At 39.4% G+C, this 25,890-nt stretch overlaps 1 protein-coding gene across 4 annotated transcripts in view; it reads right to left on the minus strand.

The window, feature by feature from the left end:
- The window catches only part of LOC141944856 (uncharacterized), a 127,070-nt gene that overhangs the window by 70,692 nt on the left and 30,488 nt on the right, over positions 1-25,890 (minus strand). For 3 of the 4 annotated variants that reach the window (XR_012629345.1, XM_074872112.1, XM_074872111.1), the window contains one exon: positions 10,247-10,436. Coding sequence is in view for 3 of the 4 variants with exons in the window: in XM_074872112.1 (XP_074728213.1) it covers positions 10,247-10,436 (190 nt within the window). In the remaining variant the exon portion in view is untranslated. Of the gene's footprint in view, positions 1-1,074; positions 1,152-10,246; positions 10,437-25,890 lie in introns of those variants that run through there. The other variant, XM_074872109.1, reaches the window with a different exon arrangement.

Here is a 25,890-nt window from a genome sequence, read left to right on the forward strand (position 1 = left end):
ACTAACCAGAGGCTGATAACCCAAAGACACCTAAAGGCTGGCCTTCCCCACCCAGCCCACTTGGATCAGCTTGATCTCCTATTCCTTCATACATGTTGAGCTCCAGAACACCCTTTTGGTTCCCGTTCTGCTGAAACAGAACTTGATTTCACCTCACTGAAGCCCCATCATAGTGCCTGTTGGTTTCTTTCTGCCTCCTTTATCTCTGGCCGAGGACGGGAGAGCCCACGAGGCGTCAGCCAGACACACACTGCACCGTCCCGCTGCTCGCTACTGAATTCCACTCCTGTGACTCCGTTCCTACCAGCCCCTAACGTTATTGTGCTTTCGTGCATTGCTCACAGTCTTCATTTCACCCCCGGCTGGCTGCCTCCCCACAACCCGGTCGCCCTCGTCCTGCCCTCTGCCTCCCACCGCTGCCTGGCTAACACTAGCCACAACAGTGCTACCGGCTGCAGATCCACGAGCGCGGTGCAAATACGGTTGTTGCAATCAGGAGCTGCAGACATAGGTGGTGACCACTTTCTGCCGTGGACATGTGCTACAAGATGTTGAATTTGCTTAAGTCTTGCTGTAAACTTCCTCCTGCACTGGGGCAATTTCTCCACGACTTCAAGTACAGCTGCTTTTTCACAGAAGAGGCTGCACGCAGCACCGAGACCTCAGTAATGATGATTTCCATGTCCCTTCCGGCACGTGTTCAGAGGAGTGTACCAGCACGCTGCCACAGCAGCATCCTTCACGAGCCCGTCTCTGCCCCGTTTCCTGGATTCATTTTAAGCGAGCCTGTGTATTGCAAGAGCAGGCCTTGTTCTGCTCCTTTCCCTGGACAGTTCAGCTCCTCTTGTTCTTTTGATTCATTCCTTTAGGGTTAGATGTCTTTTTCTCAGCAATTCCTCCTACAAACTGAAATCACATGTCCCACAAATGATCCTGTCTCTAATTAGGAGATCTTTTATGTCTCTGAAGTACACGTGCATGCCAGAATTCTCAGCAACACGATGCAAGCATCTATCCTCTGCTTCTTGCTTTTGGGATTCAGCAAAAAGTGCTCTGCTACCTCCTGTATATTTTCCTCAAACATTTTCCTCAGCTGTTCCAGGGTTTGTGTATTCATTCCTGGCAATTTTATTTCACTCTTTCATTTTGTCCTGTGAAAATGTAAAAAAGCTGCACCTTCATTTTGTCATTTTTATTCCCTTTGTCAGGTTCATATACAGACACAATTCTTCCACATACGCATGAAATCTTCCTGGCCTGGAATTTTTGCATTCCTAGTGGTCTGGTTCCTTGCAGGGGATTCATTTGCCCATTTCTAGGTGCTGCTAATCAGACTTTTTTCTCTCAGTGGGTCTCAGCCTGCCTGATGCTAACCATGTTTCCATGCACAGTATGCTAGGTAAGTAACATGAGGGCTCCATACTTTTGCAGCCAACTTTAACACAGGTATTTGGAGAGCTTTGCTACATATAATACATGGATATTTCAGTCAAGTACAATGAGAATAAAATACCCAGTTTTTCAAACTCGCAAACTATGCTCCTCTTTCCAAATTCCAGTTAGGTTGCAGAGGAGGTTGTTCTGACAAACTTGGCAGACACTCCAAATTTTCTGAAGTATTCTCCCTCACCTCCCTCCTCCCTAATTGAAGTATTATATTTCTTTTCCTAGACTTCTAATAGCCATGTTTAAGAAAACTACAACATTCTCTAATGGAGAGTTTCCCAAGAAGAAGTGACAGTGTCAGTCAGTCCCCACTGCAGATAAACATTCTTGCTTGAAAATTTCTGGAAGCATCGCTTGAACCTAACAAATCACCTAGCAGAATGATTTTTCTCTTCTGCACCACAGCTCCTCGACTCCATAGCAGACACAACCTGTCTCCCCACTAATTCATGCCTTTAAGAGCTTCTCAGCTCCATAAGCTGCCGGGAAATTATGTTTTAATCAAGTACCTAAGCTCTGAAATATAGTCGGAAGCTCTGCTTTGGGAAGACGCTAAAACCTGTAGGCCCAGAGCTCCCCTTCGGTCCCTCCTGCTGGGCTGAGCTGCTTTGCAGGTGCAGAGTGCCTTGCTGCCTCGGGTTGAGAAGCTCTACCGAGTCACCACCAAGGGTGCACATGCCCGAGGCACGGAGTCAAAGTGCTCTCCCACCGTGCACCCTCGATTCGTAGGTGGAGGTGGCCATTAACATTCACACGACAGCCAGCACTTCAAAATGGGTCACACACAACCATCCCAGAGGGACTGACGGTAAAACAGACACAGCATCCTTAGGTCAAGTACACGAGCCAAACAATGCTACGCTTCAAAGAAGTAAAAACATTGTTTAATGTACTTTAGGAGAGCAAGTGAAAATACTGCAAAGATGTGAGAATTGAAATTGTTTTGTGAGGTTACCGTATGCTTAATTTGACTTGGCCATAGAGAAATATCATCAAGCCACACCACTGAACAATACGTCACATCCAACTGGTCTTCTCTCAGGAGAACAAAGGTGCTGGACTTCATTCTTCTGGTGCCCCCCTTGGAAGCATAAGTGACAGTAAATTTTAAGGGCTAAGATTTAGGATCGGTGCAGACCTGCCTTTCTGCAAATGTGATTTTAAGGCTCAATGCAACTGTTGCTAAAAATAAGGTAATAGAAGGGTTCCGGTCTTGCACTATAATGAACTGCAGGCTCAATTGTTTGAAGAAGTAAAATTGCATTGATGAGACCGGATCAAAGACAAACGAAAAATCAGATATTTCCTCTTGAGGGTAAAATTTTTTGGAGGGTCATGCTTTCTCAAGCAGCCCTTACTGTGGTTTAAAGGCAGAGAGATCTTGTAATCAGATTTAATATATTATCAAAACAACAAAAAGAGAAGTGGGCACATGAAAACTCCAGTGTCAGAAAACGCTCAAAGAAAACCAAACGTTAGCAGTTCCTACTACCAAGTGGAACATGCGACCAATCTTGCTTTGTTTTAGAAATTAGCTGCAACACAGACAACAGAATGGCATTAGTAACAGCTACAACTGTCTACCATCCCCAGGCAGTAAACCTCCTGGAAAACTTCAGAGGCGCCACCATTTTTAATTCCTTGCCAACACGTACACTTGTCATGATCGCTGGGATGCCAACCACTTCATGACAGAATCCAAACAGCAAGAATTTTTAATCCAGGGAATACTCAGAGCAACTTATGTCAGTCCCAGCACCTCATTCCAAAGTCTGAGAATAATGTATCGCACAGCTGTTACAATTAAATCAAATATGCACTTAAAATTATTTATTCCTTCATGCTTTTTTAAAATAAATAATCGTTTCCTGTGGCCAGTTTACTAAATCTGAATTTTGTGGACATGTAATTTCATTGTCTAATAATACTCAGGAGAACTGAAATGAAAAAGAAGAACAGAGAGGCCAGATAATTGCTTGAACACAGGTTGTACAAAACCAGTTTTATAGATGTACCTTCTGATTATGTCAACCATCTTAGCAGCCCTGGACTCACTGTCATTTGTGGAGCTCTTCCACAAAGAGCTGACTGGTCAAACGGCATTGATGAATTTCATGTCTAGCTGCTAAACCGTATCTAAAAATGGGAAGAGGACACACTGCACTTTATACGATTATCCTATAATCAGTATTTGTAGTCAGAGCAGTAGTGCTGCACGAACCTGTGAATTTAGAGCAGTCTGTGCACCCGTGACCACAGCAGCTCCACAATTACATTAGAAAGAGCATGCCCCCAAATTTACTTTTCAACAACAGCGTGCACTCTGGACTTCTTGTATAGTCTGTCCCATAAAAGAAGAATTAGTTTAAAAACACCCCAACAAAATATAAGAATCATATCCTGAATATCACATGCTTAGATTTAACCAAAGAATACCAGATATACCTGTAAAAGGGCTCCAATATCTTCAACATACCATCTTCTCCTATTCTGCTACCAATCTCAAGAATTGCTACAGTCCCCTGATAGGCACATCAGGCTGGAACTGTCTAAAGTCTTCAAAAGAGAAATAATGACCTCAAAACTGGCAGGGTTTTACCCAGCATCTAAAGTTGGTTTCTTAAAAGCATACCTGAAATGTCTCTCCTCTCAGGCCACCTGGAGAGAGATATTCTTCATTCAAGGTCCAATGTAAAGGGAAAATTAAAGACTGGCCCCGAAGCAGTTCCTATGGGCCAAACTGAAGCAAGTGGCAGTGCCAGGCACCGACTGGTAAATACAAGCAAAAATAAAAATTCCTAATCAAACATCTCCATGGCTGCAATACAGGCTGTCTGGATGCTATAGCCACGCTCCAACCAGCTCTGAGTGCTAAAGGACTATGAGAGCACTGTTTCAGACCTCTAGGAAGCAGTGAAATCCAGTGGTGAGTTTTAAATCAGTTTTAAGCACAGTTCAGCTGATCTGTGTTCTGCAGCAGTAATACCAATATTGGGATCTGCTTTCATACCTGTTGCTTGTTCACAGAAAAGAAAACTTGCCATACGACCCAGCCTATAAACTACTGGGGCATGGGTGGAGAAAACGTCAGGAGCCACAAGAATCACTGGGTGAGAAATTAAATGTGGGAAAGAAGCCACAACTAAACTGCTAATGGCAGTTGTGCAGCCCATTCAACTGGATGTACCTGGGGCTGGTTTAGCACCAATGCAATACTACGTCTCAAGTGGCCCGAGGCAGAGTAAAAGTCACTTTGAGATACAAGACAGCATACCCCACAGCATGTCAAACACCTAACAGAGGAATTCCTCACCACAGAGCCACGTCCAGAATCACTGTACTTAAAATTGTGGCTACTTCTTAGGGGAGAAGACAGCAGACGCCTTTAAGATCCATTTACCTATTCTCTGAGGTGCATTTAATTTACTAAAAAAGGCATGCTTCTCAAATCCATTTCCCTGAAAGTACCAAAACCACACAGAAGCCCGAAGACTGAGTAACATAATGTCTGAGACAATAAGAAGACAGAACTGTATGAACAGATTCATCTGTTGCTAATGAACTGCAGTGTCATATTAACATTTCAAACAAGAATACTGGCACCTTTTTCACATCCCCTTTCTACCCCGATTTTGACCACTCTGTAAAGAAATAAATACAGAAACACATATGCATGAAAAATGATGTTAACAAATTATGATGCTTCCTAAAAAGCACAACTGACTTCCAGTTTTAAATCAGACGTTTTAGCAGAAACAATTTTTAAAATAAAAAAATTTTGCAACAGGAGTCGCTCTGTCATTCTGCTATTTCAAGACCTGCTTCCACAGAAATAAGCTGAAATACCGATATGTCCAATTTAGAAATAATACAGATGTTCATGCTGAAAGAGCTTTAGGTCCCAAAACACAAGAATGACTCCATGCTTTGGATTTATACAGCTCTGCGTCCACTAGTTGGTTGAGAATGCTTTGCCATCAATTGCACACACAGGTACAAAACATTATTAGCAATCACCCAAGTAATTTGATGTCCAGTGTGGCATCTGTCAGGAATAGCCACACGTTGCTAATGCTCTTCTGAGCTGTAGTGATGAGGCTGCTGGTGTAAATAAAAATACAAAGCTTCAACATCAAGACTCTTCAAAATTCAGCACTGAATTATGTATCCCAACTATATGATAATTTTATTTTATTTCCTTCAGTGCCAACACTTTTAGTAAAACCTCACGGATAAGGTTTAATTTTTACTTTCTGCTTGTATACATTTAATTTTAATAACTAGGCCATTCTTATTTCTGACAGTGAAATGAGGAAACTTCTTTTTATTAGAAAGAATAATTCCTGTTGCATTTTGCAAAGCAAGACCACAGAAGACACTTCATGCGTGTGACAGAATCCTGCGTGTCACAGTCCTCTGTGTCCTGAATTCTCCTGTTAAAAGCAGCACAACTCTTCCCAGTCAACTTAACAGGCACTAGTGCCCATCCCAAGCAACAGGGGTGTGCGGGTCACCTCCTGTGACTTCAACCTGCCAGGCATTGGGTGCCCGGGAGCGGGCACTCACTGTACCTGACAAAGAGGATACAGGCACTTACAGCAACAACCCTTTCACCCAAAGCAGGTTTTTAAGGTAGGTGGGAAAAATCACCCATCTCGTCTCATCCTACAGAGAAATTACGCTCCTAGGGCTTTAAACATAGGAACTATCAACTCATTTCATGTCTATCTGTCTCAAGAGTTTGCACTAGCTGGGTACGTAGCTTCCAATGATGAGAATTCATATATGCTAATCGTTGTTTGCTTAAAAATTCAGTTTCATTGATTACTAATATAAGCAAATTATTGGAAGTACTCAAGTAGTATTATGAGACTATGAAAATGTTTGGTAATTTGTAAAAATATAGTATTTATGGAAAAAAAGACTTATACCAAAATAATAGAAAGATTATGATTTTCCCAAAAGACTCTAAAGTAACATTACTGCCTTTCTACCTTTCTCCTGGTTACTCTGCGAATTTAATTACCCTCTTGTGCTATTCCTTGCAAGCTCCTTTTGTTGCTTAAATCTTCAAAATAAAATTTATTTTTTCAATATTAGCTAGAGCTGAGCCACTTTTTCTTACAGGACCTCTTGCACAGGAATTATGTACAGAGAAAGAGAGCCACATACTGAAAACCACTGCCATATTTATTTAAGCCTACAGACATTTTTTTAGAACCTATCAGAAAAAGGTTTGAATTATAAGGAACATATACTCATCTCACCATTACTTGTCAGCTGAAGAGTCAATCAGCCAACTGAGTGTACGAACAAAGATTTATATTTAGAGGGCTGAATAGAAAAAGGTTGCAGTTAAAGCATAAAGTTCTCAAAATCTAGAAAACGCCAAAGCTAAGACCGCCCTCTTCTCAGAAAAAGCTGTTTTGACTGAAATTGCTCTATCGCAGTAAATCTGAACAATATGCTCAGCATTCAGTGATCATCCCAAATATTTTAAGTTTGGCAATATTCTAAGGAACTGGTAACAATGCAAATACAAGGCAATCAGCTTCTCCTACAACTACCTTTCCCTACTTTACTACTATCATTTTAGTTGGATGGAGAAAGTCAAGACCTTTCCAATGTATTAACTAACTTGAGGATATACCTTAATCTTTATGTTACGTGCTGTATTCTATTCCACCACATTCCTTCTCTGAAAAAAAAATAGGATTATCAGTCATTTCCTGTGGACTGGAAAGAAATACAGACTTGAAAGGCTTGCAAGAGCAATTTAATATTGGAGCAACTGCACTGTTCATTTTCTGTATTCATTTCTCACCAGCTGAGTTACGATCTCTTGTGTACAAGGGAATCTGCTTATCACAGGTGGGTCTAAAGCTTTTGGAAGGAAAAGTCCAAATCATTCAATTTCTTGTGGAATTACAAAGAAAAATGCAGCTGAGAAAAAAAAAAACCCCGCAACCAAACCTCCTTCTTCAAGTGAACACATGTAAATTAACTTTCAAGAAATATAACAAACATCTGGTCAGTCTTTCCCCTCTGCTGGTTTGAGGATTTGAGAACAACATGCTCCTTGGGCCAGAAACTGAGAAATTAGAAATAAGCAAACTTAATTTGGATCTGTGTTTGCAACTGTTTTCGAAATGCCTCGTTTCTCACTTTGCAACAGGTAAGAGAAGGCCAAATTTACTGATTTCTCTTTCTATTCATATCTGGAGCAATGCAGCATCAGCTGACAGAGTCAACTGCACATCTCCAGGACACGGGAAGCATGGGAGAACAGTTTCTCCTCCCTCTGAGGATATCCAGAGCAAGCGTATTTGAAGGAAGGTTTATTGGGCATTAAAAGACTTTTAAGACATGTTCCAAAAAATCCTCCTGTGAATATGTAAGCGAGAACCAACAGAATGAGAAAACAGTAAGAAGATTGAATTTTAGTTAACCCAAGACAAAATAAACTGAATAAACTAAAGAAAATTTTGAAACAATATAGCAGTAAGAAGAGAGGCTAGTATTTATTGTATACATTGAAGATGTTCTGATTACAAATGTATTTTAATTAACTACTTGTGACAGTATCACGGGACATTACCCAATTTTATTGTTAGCTGGGTTTCTTCCTCAAAAAAATGAACTTCAAGCTGCGGAGACTTTAACCTTAACAAGACTTCACACATTAGAGTTCTTGGAATAGACCACTTCCTTAAAAATACATGAGAATCAAGTTTTAGAAGACTTTAGCTTAGTCTGTGATCTTGCAATTTATTCTGAGGTCTAGTCCTAAAGAGATATATGTATTACTAGACTAACGTACCTCAGCGGTAGCAATAACAACTCAGTTTTCTTAATAAGAACAAGGACCTTTTAATCAGACTGATTTTTCCTCTCCATTTTTTTATAAGAAGATTCTTATGGTGAGCTATTTGTGTTTTAAATTCAGTGTACAATATATGGACATCCAGATCTCAGCTTTTTAACACCACTGGCACATAATTAAAGACATAAAGCAAGACAAAAATCAGCAAACTGGTGACATTTCTCAAGTCATTACTCTATATAATTATTTTAAGGCCTTGAAACTTATAACCCCCCAGTACCTAGATATGCACAGCTCCAAACACATGTCCCTAGTTGTTGCAGAGATAAATGGGTTTCATAGAATCAAATCAGAGACTCAAAGGGTGCTTAGAAAAAGTCTGTTGCTGACAACTCTCTTACACACCAGGACTGAAATTTTAGCTGATCTCAACTGTCTCAGTACTGACACAAAAGATGCACAACCCCTTAAGTTAAAAGATCCATCACATACAGGGCTTCGTCCTCAGACACAGTAAATCCAAAACACTTTATATATTTATACACATGTATGCATGAACACACATACATTCACCCACATGTGTTTTCTATGCAAAACAAAGTCATATCATCCTATGCCAGGATTCCTGTTCAGCTTTATCATGTTCTTGATTTAATCCACACTTGGACCATGCAGGCTACAGATCAGTGCAATGGATTCATCAGCAAAAGGGTAATTTACACTAGCCATTTCTAGAAATAAGACACTGATGTAATGGTTATATAAGTCTTTGCACGTCTTCATTAGTATCTCTGGTGGTCTGGAGTGTGCACAGATTGTGGTACCAGTGTATAACTATCTTTTCTATCTACAGCATTGGAATGATAACAACAAGAAAGCATGCATGCTTTTCCTTTACTGCAGATACACAGACTACAGAAGGATTTCAAAAATAAAAAAATAAATAAAATCTGCATGCTCTTGATTCTCCCACACTTATTACCAACTGCTATGTCTTCTACCACAAATATTCTCTTTGATGTTAACAAGAAAGATGAGCTGCAAAGGCTGCAAGAATGCTTATGCCCATTACTGACTTAATTATAAACTTGTCTGACTATAAACAAAAGAAAAATAAATTGTTTGTATGCCCTGGCCAAATTCCTAAGGCTATAAAGTAAGCATTCCACTATTTGTCATAAGAAGCATTTTATATTGCCATGAATGTAAACACCTGCAATATTAAGAACTGTACCCAATACACATTTAGACAACAAGGTCTTTGGCATGAATTTTAGTTATATAGATGACCTGAAACAGAAGCAGGAGAAAAAGATTCATGTATACAAGAAAGTACTGATAGCCCTTGGAAATGCTCTTTATATGAAATACTATGACTACAGTCACAGAGAAGGTATCCTGATGACACCCCAACTACCTGTACTAAATTGATATAGCAATAAGGAAGTAAACTGGAAGAATTTAATTCATCAAAAGTAAGATAATGGAAACCACTACTGAATACAAAACAAAAACACTAAGAACAAGAAACAACACTAACTATACACAGTGCAAATATTTCAGCTATTTCTCAGGATCTAAGCAAGTCAAAATATATTGTACTACTCATCAATTCATACTTTCCATACTTACACTAAAAACTTATTTTTCGTAGTTAAACATTTCTGTACTTTGACATATATTATCAAAAGAATAAAGAAAACATAATATATGCTTTAATTTTTGAATAGGAAACAATTTCTTCAAATATGTATCTGTTTAATCCCGGTAGCAAGCTTAGGCTTATTGTTGTTTCTGTTTTCATAATTTGAACGTATATTGCCTTGAAATTTTCTTACGTGGAATTGCTCCTGTAGACATTTCAGCATAGAAGTCAATGCACAAACAGTATCTTCTCTGCCCTAGAATTACACCTTCACACTTCACATCAGCTTCTACTTTACAACTAAGTTGTTTGTTCTTTTTTTTTAATCTTACCCCAAGTTTCCAAAGAATCTTCTAGGAGTCCTGCAGACAATGTGATCGAAAACTTCTATTTGACTACTTTCATCCTGCAGGCGCTTTGAATGACGGTTCAGATGAGGAAGAGCTTTTTCACTGTTAAAGTGTAATTCTTCGGCTGTAAATTTCACACTCCTTACACGGAGACCACATCCAGGCTGATACACTGAAAAAATAGTTTAAAAAAAAAATATCTTTCACCATGCAGAAACATGTAAATATGCATCAACTGAAGGAGCAAATGTCTGTAACGGTTTTCTTTTTTCTGCTTTTGTAACTCTTGGGCAGGATCATCAATATTAGCTGTAAAAGAAAGGATGCCTGAGCTCTGCGTTCAGATCTCAAACATACAAAGAGGTCTGTACACAGGTGTGAGCCTAGGAATCAAAGTTTTACAGAAACATCCATTTTTTAAAACTGGGCCCTATATCGGAGCGTAGGCAGGGAAGAACAAGTCATTTTTAGCGGACACCTTTTTACTTCACAAGGGTAACAATTCTCAAAACAATTCCCCATACAATTTTATTCTTTGTGTGTCCTTTTTATCAACATGCTGCCAGACACTTCTCTATCTTAACCCATGAGCTTTGTGATCGCACTGCACAGAACACCACTCTTTGTCAGGAGACTGCACTGTACCACGAGGAAAAAGCAACAGCTCGAGCAGCGTGCACATATATTTCCAACTGCTCTCTATACAGTGAGACAAACTGTAAAAGAAAAGAAGTTATCTGCATTGTAAAGCAGGACAGCAGTATTGTTTTGAACTGTACGCCGCATGCATTTCAGCAACGTGAAAAGGACAGACACCTGCTTTTTGACTTCCAAGTCACGTAGTCTGTAAAATAACAGAGTAAACCTGATCTGATGAATTGTCCAGCATAGGAGTAACATTAACAGTTTCTCAAACATCTTGTGGATTATTTATTATAAAGGTTTTCTGGTATGAAGACTAACCGTGTTACAGAGAGTGGCAATACCTCACTTTGTAACTGTACAGCCTGTAAATTCACACTGGAGATTTCCTACGGACACCGCGCAGTGTTCAGGAAGCCAGAGATGGAATCAACATCACCAAGCTTAAATCTAAGATAAATCTAATTAATGGCTGAAGAATTATCGTGCTTTTTAACTAGAGAAGGGCCTCCTCCATAAAGCTCATCTCGGTAGAAATCCGTTCTGCAGCCTGCGAGAGAGGGGCCAAGCCTGGTGTGCTGTGAGAGACTCATCCCCATCTGCAGTGTGTATGTGGAAACTAGTCATCTCGGATGATTCAAATCTTGCAGAGACAGGAATTCCTGTTGCCCTGCTCACACAGATGCTTGTGGACAGCTCAAAGACTCCCGGAACAGTGTTTGAGTATCTTGGCAATTTAATCTTTAGTGGTTATTACAGTACGCTTGTCCCACATAGGTTAAATATGTAAATAAAACCCCACATGTATTTAATACAATTAAATGTATTTTTATATTTAAATTATATGCAATAAAATTAAATATATGAAATATTAAATTAACTGTATCCACGTAGAATACACAAACATACAACTTTCTATAGAAACATATATATCTGTTGTACTCAGCAAGCAATTTGTACAGTGGCAGGGTGATTAATTTCTATCCATACTTCCAAACGCGTGTCTTAGAGCATTAACGTATACTTTAATTACTGTGCCAAGCAGATGAGCACATAATAGCAGCTATCATTTTAGAACTTTAGAGACATGGTTCACTATTTGAAAAAACCCTTCTTAGATGAACATTTGCTTTACAAAAGCAACAGACTCTTGATCTTATCAATGTTGCTTAATTTTAAAATCAAATCACAAATTTCATGATATTTAGTATTGTTCTTAAAGCCTTGGCTCCTGCAGTTATGCAATTACAAGGCACTTAACAATTTTTAAGACTAAGTATATCTCTAACCCTCGTGTTTTATGCTTAAAATGTGTATCTCAGCAGCTCAAAAACCACCCAGCAAAGTAAAAGAAACTCTACAGCGTTTTAACATCTTACAGCATTTAAACTATGTCATGATTTTCAAATCCAGGCTAGTATTTTCCTAAATTAATACCTGAAATTAGTAACGCCACACTATTAACCCAGGAATCTGCTGTGAAGGCCAAGGCCAGGCCGGCCAACAGCATCAGCTTCTGGCAGCGTTTCTAGCTGACAGTCAGCAAAAATACCCATATAGCTTAGACCAGCTTGGAGAGAGCAGTACAGGCTCACGCGCAGCCATCAAGCCTGTCCTGGCTACAACCATCACGGGGACCTGCACGTGAGAGCCCCAGCGACACCCCGACAGGCCTCCTGTGTCACTCACCGGCTCGCTGAGCATTACCTCAACGCAGACAGAGTAAGGAGGAGGACCCCCAAGATGGTCGGGGGCTGGAGCATTAGCCCTGTGAGAAGAGGCTCAGGGAACGGAGCTTGCTCAGCCTGGAGAAGAGAAGCCTTTGGTGATAGCCTTTCCATACCTGAGGGGAGGTTACTGAGAAGTCAGAGCCAGGTTGTTCACAGTGGGATGTGGTGGGAGAACCAAGAGACAACAGACTTAAGTTGAAATATAAGAGGTTCAGGCTGGAAATAAGAAAAAAAACTTTTCCGCCATGAGGTCAGTCCAGCAGCGGAAGAGGCTGCACAGAGAGGTCGTGCAGTCTCCATGCTCGGAGGATTTCACGACCCAACGGGATGAAACCCCGAGCAACCTGGTCTGATCTCACAGCTAACCCTCCTTTGAGCAGCAGGTTGGACATCCTGAGGTCCCTTCCAACCTGAATGATGATCCCACCATCATTCTGTGTTGCTGATCACTGCTGCCTAACTTTCATGTTTTCTGGAGCTGGTCTCTTCTCACAAGGTTTTATTTGCTCTGTTCACTCCTTAGAGTCCTTACTCTCGACACCCTTCAGGCCCCAAAAGAGCATCTTATTTGACACCAGTGTTTGTTTTTTCTTGAAGAGCCAACTGTTCTTTCAGGCACTTGAATCCCGAAGTATTTTAGCAAATACTCTGAAATCCGTGAGTTGATTCTGGACTGTATTTGTTATTATCTAATGAGTAACCTTCCTACAGTATCAACATGCAAACCAGAAGGCATGAAACACCTGTAAAAATTTTTCCTCATCATGAACAAAATCCAACTTAGTTCAGGGCTTTTCCCTTATCTTTAAAAACAATACAGCCTTGTATCTGACCTTGACATACCCTTTCTTCACAGGGGTCAAATCAGCTGCTAAAACTGCTGGTATAAATGTATTTCCACTATTTTTTTCCTGCGTATGTTCTACATTTTTAGTTCCCGAAGCATACTGTGGAGACCAAGAACAGCCCTGTGCAGGCAGGCGGCTTTCCACACAAGAAAATCAAAGCACATGCACAGCAAGACCCATGAAGTAGATCTCCACACATGTACCTGTTTTTATGACTACTATAACTGTTACAGAGCGTAACAACATAAACACAATATACAAAGGAACTGGGAAGCAACAGTGCTGAGCCAACTACAACTTCAACTGACATTTGAAAATGCTCGTTTGGCTCTTACATGAGGTCCTGGGTACATATTGATACACAGAGTTTATTATTCAAGTCTAAAAATAGTGAACTCACTGAAAAAAACTTACTAGGAATAGTAAGAAATATACAGTTACAACAGGCCACCCCAAAGCACTTCTAAAACACAGTGAGCACAAACCTGCTATACTTTTATCAGAAGACCACCTTCCTAAAGCAACTGATTTTCATCACTTCCTGAAGTGCTTTTGCTTGATTTCTTTTTCTTGTCCAGCTGTGCCCTAACTTCATTTTACTAATGTATATAATTTTCCCTAAGAAAAGATTAAGTGGGTAAATCAGGTTCCTGCTCCTGGCACCAAGATATTAGTGAGCTCCATCAGCTATTAAGGGGCTCCAAACTATGGCAAACAAGTCCCCCAAGGCTCATTTAGGAAAAAAATACAAAAACACAGGTCTACTCTTGCCAGAGTGTCTGCCTCTTACATTCATAGAAACCTGTCTCAGAAGAAAAAAAATAAAATCTTTATTATGTATGAGGTACAGACCATCTGCAGTGGGCTCCAAGAGCCAACTTAAAAGAAGTGGGAGGGAGGGCAGTGTTCCCAGCTGCATTACCAGTGAGCTAAGAGCTTGAGACTCAGAAGCTGTTTGTGAGTAGGAAAGAGATGGTGGGTCAGGATGAAGGAGGATGTACAAGACCTGTCATCATAAAGGATGAAAAAAAAACGTTGTTACGTACATACTGTGTGTAGGGGTATATGGAGAAGGGCAACAAGAACAAAGAAAACCTGGTGAAGACACAAAGATCAGCCCATAAAAAGAGTTTTCTAGGAGTGCTCTCACCCTGTCACTGTGGTGGAAGAAGCACACAGAAGGTAAGAAGGGATGATAATATTATTGCTCCAGTTGTAATATGCACCACTGAGCTCTTCATGACATGGGAAGTAAGAATGGCAACAGAAGTAAACTGGTAGCAATGAAGAATTTGAGGAGGTTTGCTTTTTTACTCATTCTTTTAAAGCATTAAACACAGCTTTCCACATTAGTCTTACAAATTTTCCTACTTCTCTTGACACCTCTTTTCACTGCTGCCACTACACATACCCATATTAGCTATTTACTATTATGCATACCGTTACAGCTCTATAGTGTTTCATTTCTGAAAATGAAAAAATAACCGTTTTTTAATTTTAACCACTGAAACTCAGTTACATTTAATCTTCCCACCAAAAAAAAACCAAAACCCAACTCATGAGATTCTAACTTCTAGCAGCTTGCCTATGCATTTATGTGTTTGCAGTTCAATAAACAGGTGATAGTTACATGAGCTATAAAGGAACTGTGATTAGGTAAATATGAGTAAACCTTTCGAAGTGACTGTTGCTGACTGTCAGGAAGCAAATCTATTTACCTCTCTATTCAAGCCAAGAATCATCACAAGTATTTGTCCTGTTATGTAAAAATTTACTGGCTTTTTAAACACTACAAATTAAACCCTGGTTTCACCGATACCCCTGGCTAAAACCCCGCTCATCTCTCTGGAGGAGGATGGGATTTCACCTGGAATTTGAATCTATATATGGGCTGATGCTGTAAATACTTACCCACGATGGAAGGGGCATGGACATTTGAGCTCTGGTGAACCTTGTCACACACTGAAGACACTTTTCCCAGCGGTCTGCTCCACCTAGCTGCTGGAGATGAGGGCTCTCCATGCTGACTCAGCAAACACAGACCTCAGGCGTACTCCAGCAGCTTAGCAGAAAATGATTCATTGCGAAGGGTTGGAGCTGAACCTGGGGGTTTTGCAATGAAGCAGCTAAAGGTGTGGGCACACGTTCCCTTCTGGAAATTCTGCTACGGAAGCACTAATCCCCAGTCAAAGGGTGGAGCAGGGAGTTTGGGGCAGTAGCAACTTAAACCACTTCAAGGAGGTTTGCCAGAGCTTGTCTGTCAGTGCTGGAGCTTTACTCCTGTAAAAAGTCCTATCAACTTCAAAGGGACTGCATGCACCAGTGCAATTAGTGACATCCACGCTTGCAAAGAAGACTGAAGCCTAATTAAAATGCATATTTTTTAAATGCACACAGTGATATCGCTTTCATTTTGCTGAAGTACTACAAACACCGGGAGAAAGAGTGCAAGATTATTGTGCTTAAATTTGCTTATTTACTTAAAATAAGGTCAATTTTGCCTAAATATGCCAATATGCATAGAAAACTGTACCCCTACAAGTCTATCCTAATCTGTATACACTACCATAGACGAGCCCTTGCTATAAAAATGCCATTTTATCCATGTATCTAGGAATATGCTTATGCCTAAGCAGGGAATTTTAAGTTGTTTCCCAGACTGTTCCTGTATCCAACTGCAACCTGTTTATTTTGACCTCAGTTCTTAGAAACTGTTGATGCCACGGTAGAAATATGCTGTGTGTTCCAACAGGCAACAAACAGTCCTAATGACAGAATACTCCATCTGTGCTGCCAGAGCATACAGCCTCAGTCTATAGCTCATATATGCTCTAGCTGAGCACAAAGCCTTGAAACATGGGGAGAGAGCAGGAACGTAACCTGCACCCCAGCTCATCTTGCCAGGTGTATACATTCTGATGTGACAAAACTACCCAAAATAGGCCTTTGTAGAGAGTCACAAGTCAGCCAGTTTACACCGATACAATTCAAATGCACCAGCAGCACTTTTATCCTACCCTCCCTGTTCTGATTTTATTAAGTACAGGCTTTTTCAAATCTTTCAAAACTACAAAGTAAAGAAAGCTGACTTAAAATTGTCCAGTGCTATCAAAAGGTAAGAGTTAAAGTGTGCAGAACATATGGCACTATTTACAGCAGGCTAACACACTGAATTCAAGGGAATTTTCCATCAGCCTCGTACTCTGGAAAAGGTATATTACAGAAAAATGCATGTGGGGATCCTTTAATTTTTCTTGCATCTTCTCTTCTTATATGATGCAGCTGTGGAGCAACACCCACTGGTATTGGTAGCATGAAACAGCGATCCTTTCCTTTTACCAAGGTCTGGTACCAATTACCATGGATTTAGAGGCACTATATAAAAGACAGTGCTGATTTGTTTCTAAATTTGTATCTTGATTAAACTGTCAGACTATAGCACAAAAGCAGAGCTTACCTGCCTTTAAAATGCTGCTACAATAAATTATCCAAGAAGTGCAGTACAATTTGAAAATGCTTATAAATGGATCAATACTACGCTTTCTGCTTAGATTTTATATTTTGGTCATGCCAAATCAAATGGAATAGAAGCAGCATTTTATATTCAAACTGTAAACTCAGTATGTTCCAAATAAAAACTGTATGTGAGGAGAGACTGTGAAGCAGGATTCTAAAAATCACCCAAGTTGGCCAAGAGAATAACTGCATTATTATCTTCCAAATTATTTTTTGGTGTATTTTGGTTCACAAAAAAAGCAAATATGAAAGGCCAAAATTCATATTCTCGGGAACACAGATGTACACCTCCATGGGTCAGAACAGTGTTTTTTCAATTTACCCCTGTAAACAGAGCAGAAGTTGGTCTCGCCCTGTTAAAGCGAAGTCATTTCCCCCAGAATAGCTTTAATGATACTGAATATATTTTAACTATCTAGAATTTCAACATCTAGGATTAGTGCTGTAAACATACATAGGGACTGCGGTCTAATGAAAGAAAAAGTCAACATAAACATGGCGAAGCAAAAGCCAGATCAGCCATGCAGAACTTCCAAAAAGTAGCTTAGGAATTAAACTACGGTTATTAAACTACAGTTATTAAAACTTTAACAGTATACTGAACCACTCTGTATAATGCAAATATTATATATTTAAAAAAAAAAAGAGATTAATTTTCAATCATGTTTACAAGCCATCGCTTTTCCTAAAGCTTCTGCTTTTTTTGCCAACGTTCTTGTATGTCCTAACACAATTTTTCTACTTACTTTTATTGGGCATCCATGTAAGAAATAGCTATTCTAAAGTAACTAATTAGCATGCACCCTTCCAGAGAGAGAATATATGATAGAAGTATTACATAGTGAAGTTCAGGCATATTTTTATACCCTCAAAAGAGGGTAATTGATCCTCCCCTCTCCCCAGTTTCAAATGTGGAACTTGGCTGCTATGGGTTCTTTCCCACACAAATCAAGCCTTAGCTCTTTTGAATTGAAACAATATGGGATGATTATTGTGGGAAATTTTTTACTGTTACTGTAATTTAAAACTTTCTGTACCCAATTTTGCATTTTCTATAAATCAAAAACCCATTTCACTTAGGGCTACAATTAAACAGAGGAAATCAAAGACTAACTTCTAAGCGAGTCTTGCTATTAATCATAGGATGAACTAGTAGTACAACTACTTTTACTGCAGTTTCTTTCTGCCTGAGAACTACATTTTAATCTAAAGCTTGAGCTCTTTAGAAGAGACTGTGTCACAGACGAGACAAATTAAATAAAGGTATACTAAATGGTATAGCATTGCATGCTATTTAAGATGGAAGAAAAAACCCAAAGCATTCAGACTTCTGTAGTAACTCCAAAAAAAAATCACTAGCTACAATGCAATCAATCACGGTTATTTATAGCAGCCTCTCTCACCTTTTGACACAACAGAAGCCTGCTAAAAAGTACAGCGCTGGCAATGTTTGCGCCATCGCAACGCTACTACAGAGACAACTACTCAGGGTTTGATGCTGCAATTACAGAAGCTCCCGTGCTTTTTTCTTTCACCAGAAGCAGCCATGGAGTCACGTCTTTTACTTTACGCATCTGAGCTGAAATATCTTTTTCTCCTTTTTAAAGAATGATTTACAAAAGCAATTGATTTCAACATCAAAATTTACATTTAAAATACGACACACAAACACAAAATTAAAATATTAGTGAAAAATAAAACTGTGTGGAACATGTAAACTTTGGGCTTCTGTTTTTTAAAACTGGAAGTCAAAATGATGCATTTCTATTTCCTAAAAAGAAAAAATGCATCTTGATTGCTAGACAAAATAAAATATGAACCCTTAAATCAACAGAAAGACATGTTTCACCCAGCTGCCTATTTTTCTTTTCCTCTGTCTGTTTCTCAAACAAATTCTTTTCATGTCATTACTGTTTTTCAGTGCCCAGATATTTTTAGGGAGAGGTTTAATGCCTCATGGTGTTACTCTGCAAAACTCCTACAGAGGTGCAAGTCACCGCATAATTTTCAGCAGTACGTCCACAGTAAGAACAAGCAATAGTAATTTATTCATAAAATACATACTCAAAATAAAAACTGGCTTCCAGTTCAACACAGTCTGTAATGTGTATATTCCAAGCTAAAGAGGAACTTTTTACTGTTTGCGAGGTAAAATGTATCTTGCAAAAATTCCCATTTTTTTTAAATCAGACACAAAGAAAATAGCTGTGAAGAGTTCTGGGAGTTACTGGAAGGGCTTCTTACAAACAAAAATCTTCCCAACGCTGACCTACTATTCAAATACTGTGTTTCAACAAAACACCAACAGAAAAGTTTTCACCTCTGGGAAGAATTTGATTTTTAAAAGTAAATGACTTACTGAGACTACAGGTTGAAACATTATTTTACTATTGATTTTCTTCCTAATGAAGATTTCTAATGTACTTGGAGATCTCATTATCTCTGCCAATGAACTCCTGAAGCATCAACACCTCTGTTTCTCAAAAAGTGCATTCAAAACATGTCAGTTGGTCTGTGACACAGTGAGATCCCAGGTCTTTGCTTCAGTTTGCTGAAACTCGCTCATCATTTTGAGCGTACCATTTCCCGAGCTGAAGGACAGGGGAACTCTCATTTTGTCTTCCTCTCTGATCTGAGCATCAGCCCAAGGCAGGTACACAGGAGAAGCACAAGCCAAAACAATTCTTGCAACCACACCCCTGTCTACCAGTAATTTTGGAAAGACTGCATGTGAATTGACCTAAAGAGTAAAGAAAGAAAAAGTGGTGAAAACCCAAAAAATCAAGCACGGAAGTTTTGAAATCTTGTGCAAATGGCATGAAAAAAACTGGAGCGCTTACTGAATTTAGATAGTTACAAACCCTGACCAACTTAACAGTCCGAACTAGAACGTTTGCCCCTTCTCTTTTTCTCCTCAGGTTTATCACACTAATTTCTCCTATTTGATCTCAAACGATACTGTAAACTGAAGAGGGAAACCGCCCACCCTGGCGTGCTTACACTCCTTGGTGTGCAGGACGCCTACAGGGAGCTTGCACTGGAAGTGTTCTTGTACCACAGGTAATAAGAATATAAGACCACCAGTTACCAGAAGCACTGATGAGCCAGTCAGAAACACCTAAGTGAAAGGACTACAACATACTCAGGGCCCAGCAGCACTCACCCCAAGATTTTCAGCACCATTAATAATCGGGCTATAAAGCTCTGAAATTGGGCAGAGGATTGCTAGGAAACATTTCAGAAAACTCTGGCTGTAAGTCTCCTGTATTTTCACTTTTGGCTCAAAGCACTGTTTTTCACCCAGCCCTTACCAGCTGCAGATGAGAGGGGAAGCGGTGGTAGGAGGGGGAGAGGACGTGGAAGCAACACAGTCTGGGAAATGTGAGGATAATCCTGTTTATGAACGTCACTCGACTACCAGTGGGTGCAAGGTAAGTCCTTTGCATGAGCATCTGCAGGATGTGATGGTCACAGGCACACTTGCTAGAAAAGTAGGGGGAGGGGGAAAAAAAAAAATAAGCAAAGCAGTTTTTAGGGTATTCATTAAAAGACAGTTGGCCTTCCACAGTAACTAAGGCAGTCAGCTTTAGCTGGCTTGAAGCTGTCCACATGGTGGAACCAGTGTGGCTCTCTGCGCTCAGTCAAATCCTCGCCTACTTCCCAACTCTGTGCATCACGTGTGTGTCTGGGGCACTCTCCAGTGTAGCTGTGCCCTTGATGAGAATGAAAATTGTAGACAGGGTGACTGAGAAAGCCTGCTCACTTGAGCTGACTGTAATTTGCTACACAATGCCAATGCTGCGCGAACCAGGCACGCCTGCCTGTCTTCTAGAAACTAAACTCTTTTAGGACGAACAGAGGATAGGCTGCTGTAAAAAGAAATAAATCCTAAACTCAACTACATTCAGTCATGCAGTAGGATAAAAAGAATGGAATTATCAGAGAGAAAAAAAAGTCAGCAAACAAAAGCTTTAAAATATGCCAGTGTCTTTATTTTAAAAAGTTCCCTCCCAGTTTTCTATTCTGCAGGGAGCACATAAAATGTTATGATTTGTAAGTGTTAGTTTCCATGGTCATTGTTTAGTATTCTGTAAAGGTTTGGGTTTTTGCCTTTTTTTTTTTTTAGTCAGTGATCTAATTAATTTCCCTATACAGTCTTAAAATGCTATCAGTACACTGGATTTTAATTACTTGTACAGCAGAATCCTAAACTGGAAGGGCAACAGACCAAGCAATTTCACAGCCTCTTTCTACTGAGCTGCTCTGATCAGCCGTAGACTTTGATTTGGGGTATATCCATGCAGATGCTGTGCGTGCTGCACTCTCTCCCATTACTTATGAATGCATAAAACAGAGCGACTAATTTACAAGATGGTGGTGATGAAAGAAACCTCATGGCAAGTAAGCAAGGGAGCACATAGCCTTCCACTTCAGTGGAGAACACTGCTAAATTTTGGGAGGCAGAGGAGTTGCCTCCTAAAGCTATGGGTGAAAGTCTCCATTCAAAGGAAGTCAAGGACTAGAAGAGCAGCTGCAGCACAGATCTAGACTATGAGATGCCGCCTTGTGCAAAGCAGTATTTAACCCCTCGAATTCTGCAGGCACTGCACTGCAAAACTGCTCACAACTACTCCCTTCTCAGCTGCGTGTACTCCATGTGTATGCTGTACGTGGTTTATTCAGACAGCTACTGTTTCTCACAGAAGAAATCTCATGGGCAACATCGGAGTTACCTCCAACTTACGAGGGGAGGTGCTGAAGCAGAGAAGGAGGAGGAAACTTGAAGAGGCTCTTACTGTTACACCCAAGGCTGAGTGTAAAAGAATCTCCCAACTTCTTACTCATTTTTCCAGACAAGGGCACCGCGACTCCCACATATGAATACTTCACCAAGGCCTAATTTCTGGACAACAGCATGTCTAAGATGCACATTTTACAAATTAAAGGATAGAAGAGTGACTAGATAAAGCTCTGAGGACTGCAGATTATATTGATCAGAAAGAGTTAACCCCATTGAATGCAACGGCACAATAAAAATTATTCTTTGTACCCAGTATTTCTCCCAGTGGCTTCTGCAGTCGTAGCTCATGGTACATAAAGGATAGGAAAAAAGCTGCGTGCTATCTGAAGTGGTTTGAGTGGGACTTAAACTCTATGCAGGCCTTGAACTAGTCGTCTACAAAGAGGTGAAATTCACTTTGTGAAGAATGGCTTCACTTTTTTTAATTGCCGTTAGAAGTAATACCCACTAGACAGCGATGTGAAACACAGTCACTGATCACCTGGATAAACCTTTCCATTATAAGTGTTTTTCAAAAATACTCATACAGAGCTCTAACGAAGTCTGCAAGTGCACTGCCAAAGTAATTTTTCAGCTTGATCTCTTGATGTTAATTGAATTGTGACACTTTTCTATTTGTTCTTCCACTAATTGCAACTTTAAAACTAATATACGCAGTTAAAGCCTGATTTTTCACAGACTGATCTTCAGGAAAGATTGTTAGCTCTTCCTGCTGGCCCTTCAACTAATGTGTATTTTGGGTTAGATTGTATCTCAGGAGGAACACACCAATGACAAGAAAAGTTACAAAATTCAGGGATTTGCTACTGCCTCACCCACCCCCTCTTTTCCAGGTGAAGTTCAATCCACCCCCAGGCGGGTATGTACTCTTCCATGTACTCAGCTCGGCAGGCATCAAAAGTTAAAAGGCTTGCAGCAATTATTTTGACAATAACGGCATTTTAGTGCTCCTGTGTCCAACCCAGGACCTTATATGGGTGCAAACCAGCCATATCCAACTGACAGTGTAAAGAAATCTATTTTGGGAAGAGAATTATGCTCATACTTTAAGTTCCTTCGAACTTGGTAAAAACTGATTGCAAGATGCGGACTGCGCGTACAGCACCTTCCATAAGCATGGAAGCATCTTCATAAAGTTACAACTGGTTTGTTGCCACTCCTGACTCCCACACTGGCCTGGCTCTTTACAACAGGCACAACAACCTTTCAGTTTGCTTTTCTTTCCCAAATCAGTCCTCTTTTTCTAGAAACTCTAGACCACCTTGCTCCCTGCTGGCTGTATCTGCAGTCAGGTGCTATTCCTTATCCACTTGCCTTAAGCAACACTGTAAGCTTTGACTCCTGAAAGCATTTTGGGGCAAAAAATACAAGCACCTGACGGATACCATTTTTATCCTGTTAAACACAACCCCCTGAGAACATTTTATGTTACAGAGAAGAAAGTAATTGCCACTCTAAATAAAGCACTAAATAGCATCTTAAACATGTACACGCGAATATTACATGTTCAACTTCATTTTTATTTACACCAGATAGGAGTGCATCTATACAAAAAAATACTCTGATCTCATACGTGAAACGTATATATCGTAGAGTGGGTTATGCTTTAAACGAAATAATTTTATAGACATTCAGAAGGCACCAAGGAGACAGTAGAAATAATTGTTTTAGTATAATTTAAAATGTAAATGTCATGTAATATGTAATTTAAATGTAAATCTGCACCTTAAACCTTCAATCCATCAATGTAAGTCTCCATTTAAGAAACAAAATTTCCATGTGATCATGTTAATTCCTCCTTCTATAATAATTATAGAATGAGAAATGTATAACCTTCCATTAAAAAACTGGTAACTAACTATCTTCATAACAGACTGAGTTGGAAAACTATTTAAAAGGATGGTTACTAATAAAAATAGATTTAAAGATGCAAATGGTTTATTCACATAATAACTAAGCAACAAAAACCCCGCTATATTTCACACTGCATTAAAAACAAAACCAAACCCATGATGAACCCCCGCAGCAAAATTTGTATGTGCATACCCTTTGGGCCTGTAATAATTTCCATCCATTTTGAGATAATATGATCAATTCCTTCCCATGCACCCTACAATTCATAAATGCATGCTGGAGTAGGAAGAATACCAATGCTGTGTCCCTTAAAACAAGAAAGCAAGACTCTGACACTCCTTGGTTTAAATTAGACAAAATAAGAAGGGGAAAAAAGCTAACTGCTTGAGTCCATAAGGTCATGCAGAACGTAGCATTCTTTAAATGCACTTTAAGAGTCATTTGAGTTCAGGCTTCCTGTATCAGGTTTTTAAATTAGTGTTACTATGGTTTGAGAGCACAATCCAAAACTCTCTGATATCTGTGGGAGACTTTCCACTGACTCAGGACTGGATATACTATTTTGTTTCCTACAGACAAATAAGACAATACATCTCATCTGCCAAAGGTAACAAAAATATCATGAGAAGTCTCCTTTCTTAAAAAAAAAAAAAAAAAAAGAATCTGCAACAAAGAGAAAAATAAATATAAAAAGAAGAGGAAAAAAAAAAAGACTTATCAAAGAGTAAAATATTTTGAAAATAATACTTGCTGTATATACAAATGTAGAAGTAAATATACCAGAGCTCTTTGTGTACAGGTAGCAAAACAAATAGTGATCAAAATCTCTTGGATGCAATCAAATAGCTTTCCTACCCTTTTGCACACTGAATTCCAATAAAAAGCAAGACTAGTTCTGAAAAGGTTGCCAATGCATTTAAAACTCCACGTCAAAGCTTTGTGTTCACCAACTCAGTACTTTCTGAACAGAAACAAGTAACTGTCCATCTAAAACACTGTAAGTATTTGTAACTCCTTTACAGTTATTACAACTTGCAGATGAAAATATAAACGAACTCTTCTACAGCTTTACCTTCTGACCAGAACAAAGTCTTTTCTATCACCTATCCTACTGCGATTCTGTAAAACCAGTTACTGTGAGTGAGGTATTAGAAAGAATAATATAACTTGCGTCAAAAAAATCAGTATTAACTGTATCACCTTTACAGAAACCCCAAACTGACCTCTCTCTGATGGATTAACTTCAGTGTGAAGTATCTTGGCCTACCATGGTTGTAAAACACAAAAACGCTGTCACGTCTTTCTCTAAGCTACTCACTGCCACTGCCTGCCCCCCACCCCAGCATTAAAATAAATAAGACCTGATGGTGCTGCTTCTTGTTTTCTAGCTCCTGAAATGAACTGTTTCCAGTGTAGTTTTCTATTTTTGAAATTACATAGAACAAGAAAAAATAAAATAGGGAAAATAAAGAAAACAAGGCCAGTTTCAAATAATTATTTTTTTTTTTTCTAATTTGGCATTCTAAAAATCTTTGTGTCTGTAGTTATAAAAGCATGTGAACTCTTTTATCATTAAAATTGAAGCTGCCTTCTCCTTCTGGAAATGTCCACTTACACTGACAAAAGAATTTCAGGAGCTGAATGAATGCCACAGTAAACATATCTGTATGCAGGTATCTGAATACATGGGCAACACGCTAAGCGTACCTCAGATTTAAAGTGTTGCTAAATATCAGTCAGCAATTCAAACACCATCAATCAAAGGCTACAGAAAATGATGACTTAATATTTAATAAAGGTATATTGGTTATTATAATAATAAATTCATTTTTCCTTAGCTCCTCTTCCTTCCCCTTTGCAAAATCTTCAGTCGGTATCCAAAGCAATTTACTTTTCTATTTGTGTTTTAACAAGTTTGAAAAGAGCAAATCACTTTGAAACTCCTGAGAGATTGGACAGGAGCTGAATGTTTTCCTTGGCACATAACAGGATATGACGGTTGAGGTTAATTTAAACTTACGTGTGTAAAAATAAGTAAGTAGTACATTGCCATCTTAAATCTATAGACTCCTTCCAAAAAGACTGCCCTAATTTAAATAAAGAATGCATAAGGTAATGCATCAACTACATACCAAATATGGAACCAACATTTACTCTTTCTTTACTCATAAAACTCTTATTCGGAGCATCAGTGAGATGAAGCTCTTTGGAGCTTCCCCCCCCCCCCCCCCCCCC

This window comes from Strix uralensis, chromosome 5 (assembly GCF_047716275.1).
Source record: "Strix uralensis isolate ZFMK-TIS-50842 chromosome 5, bStrUra1, whole genome shotgun sequence".
Classification (NCBI taxonomy): domain Eukaryota; kingdom Metazoa; phylum Chordata; class Aves; order Strigiformes; family Strigidae; genus Strix; species Strix uralensis.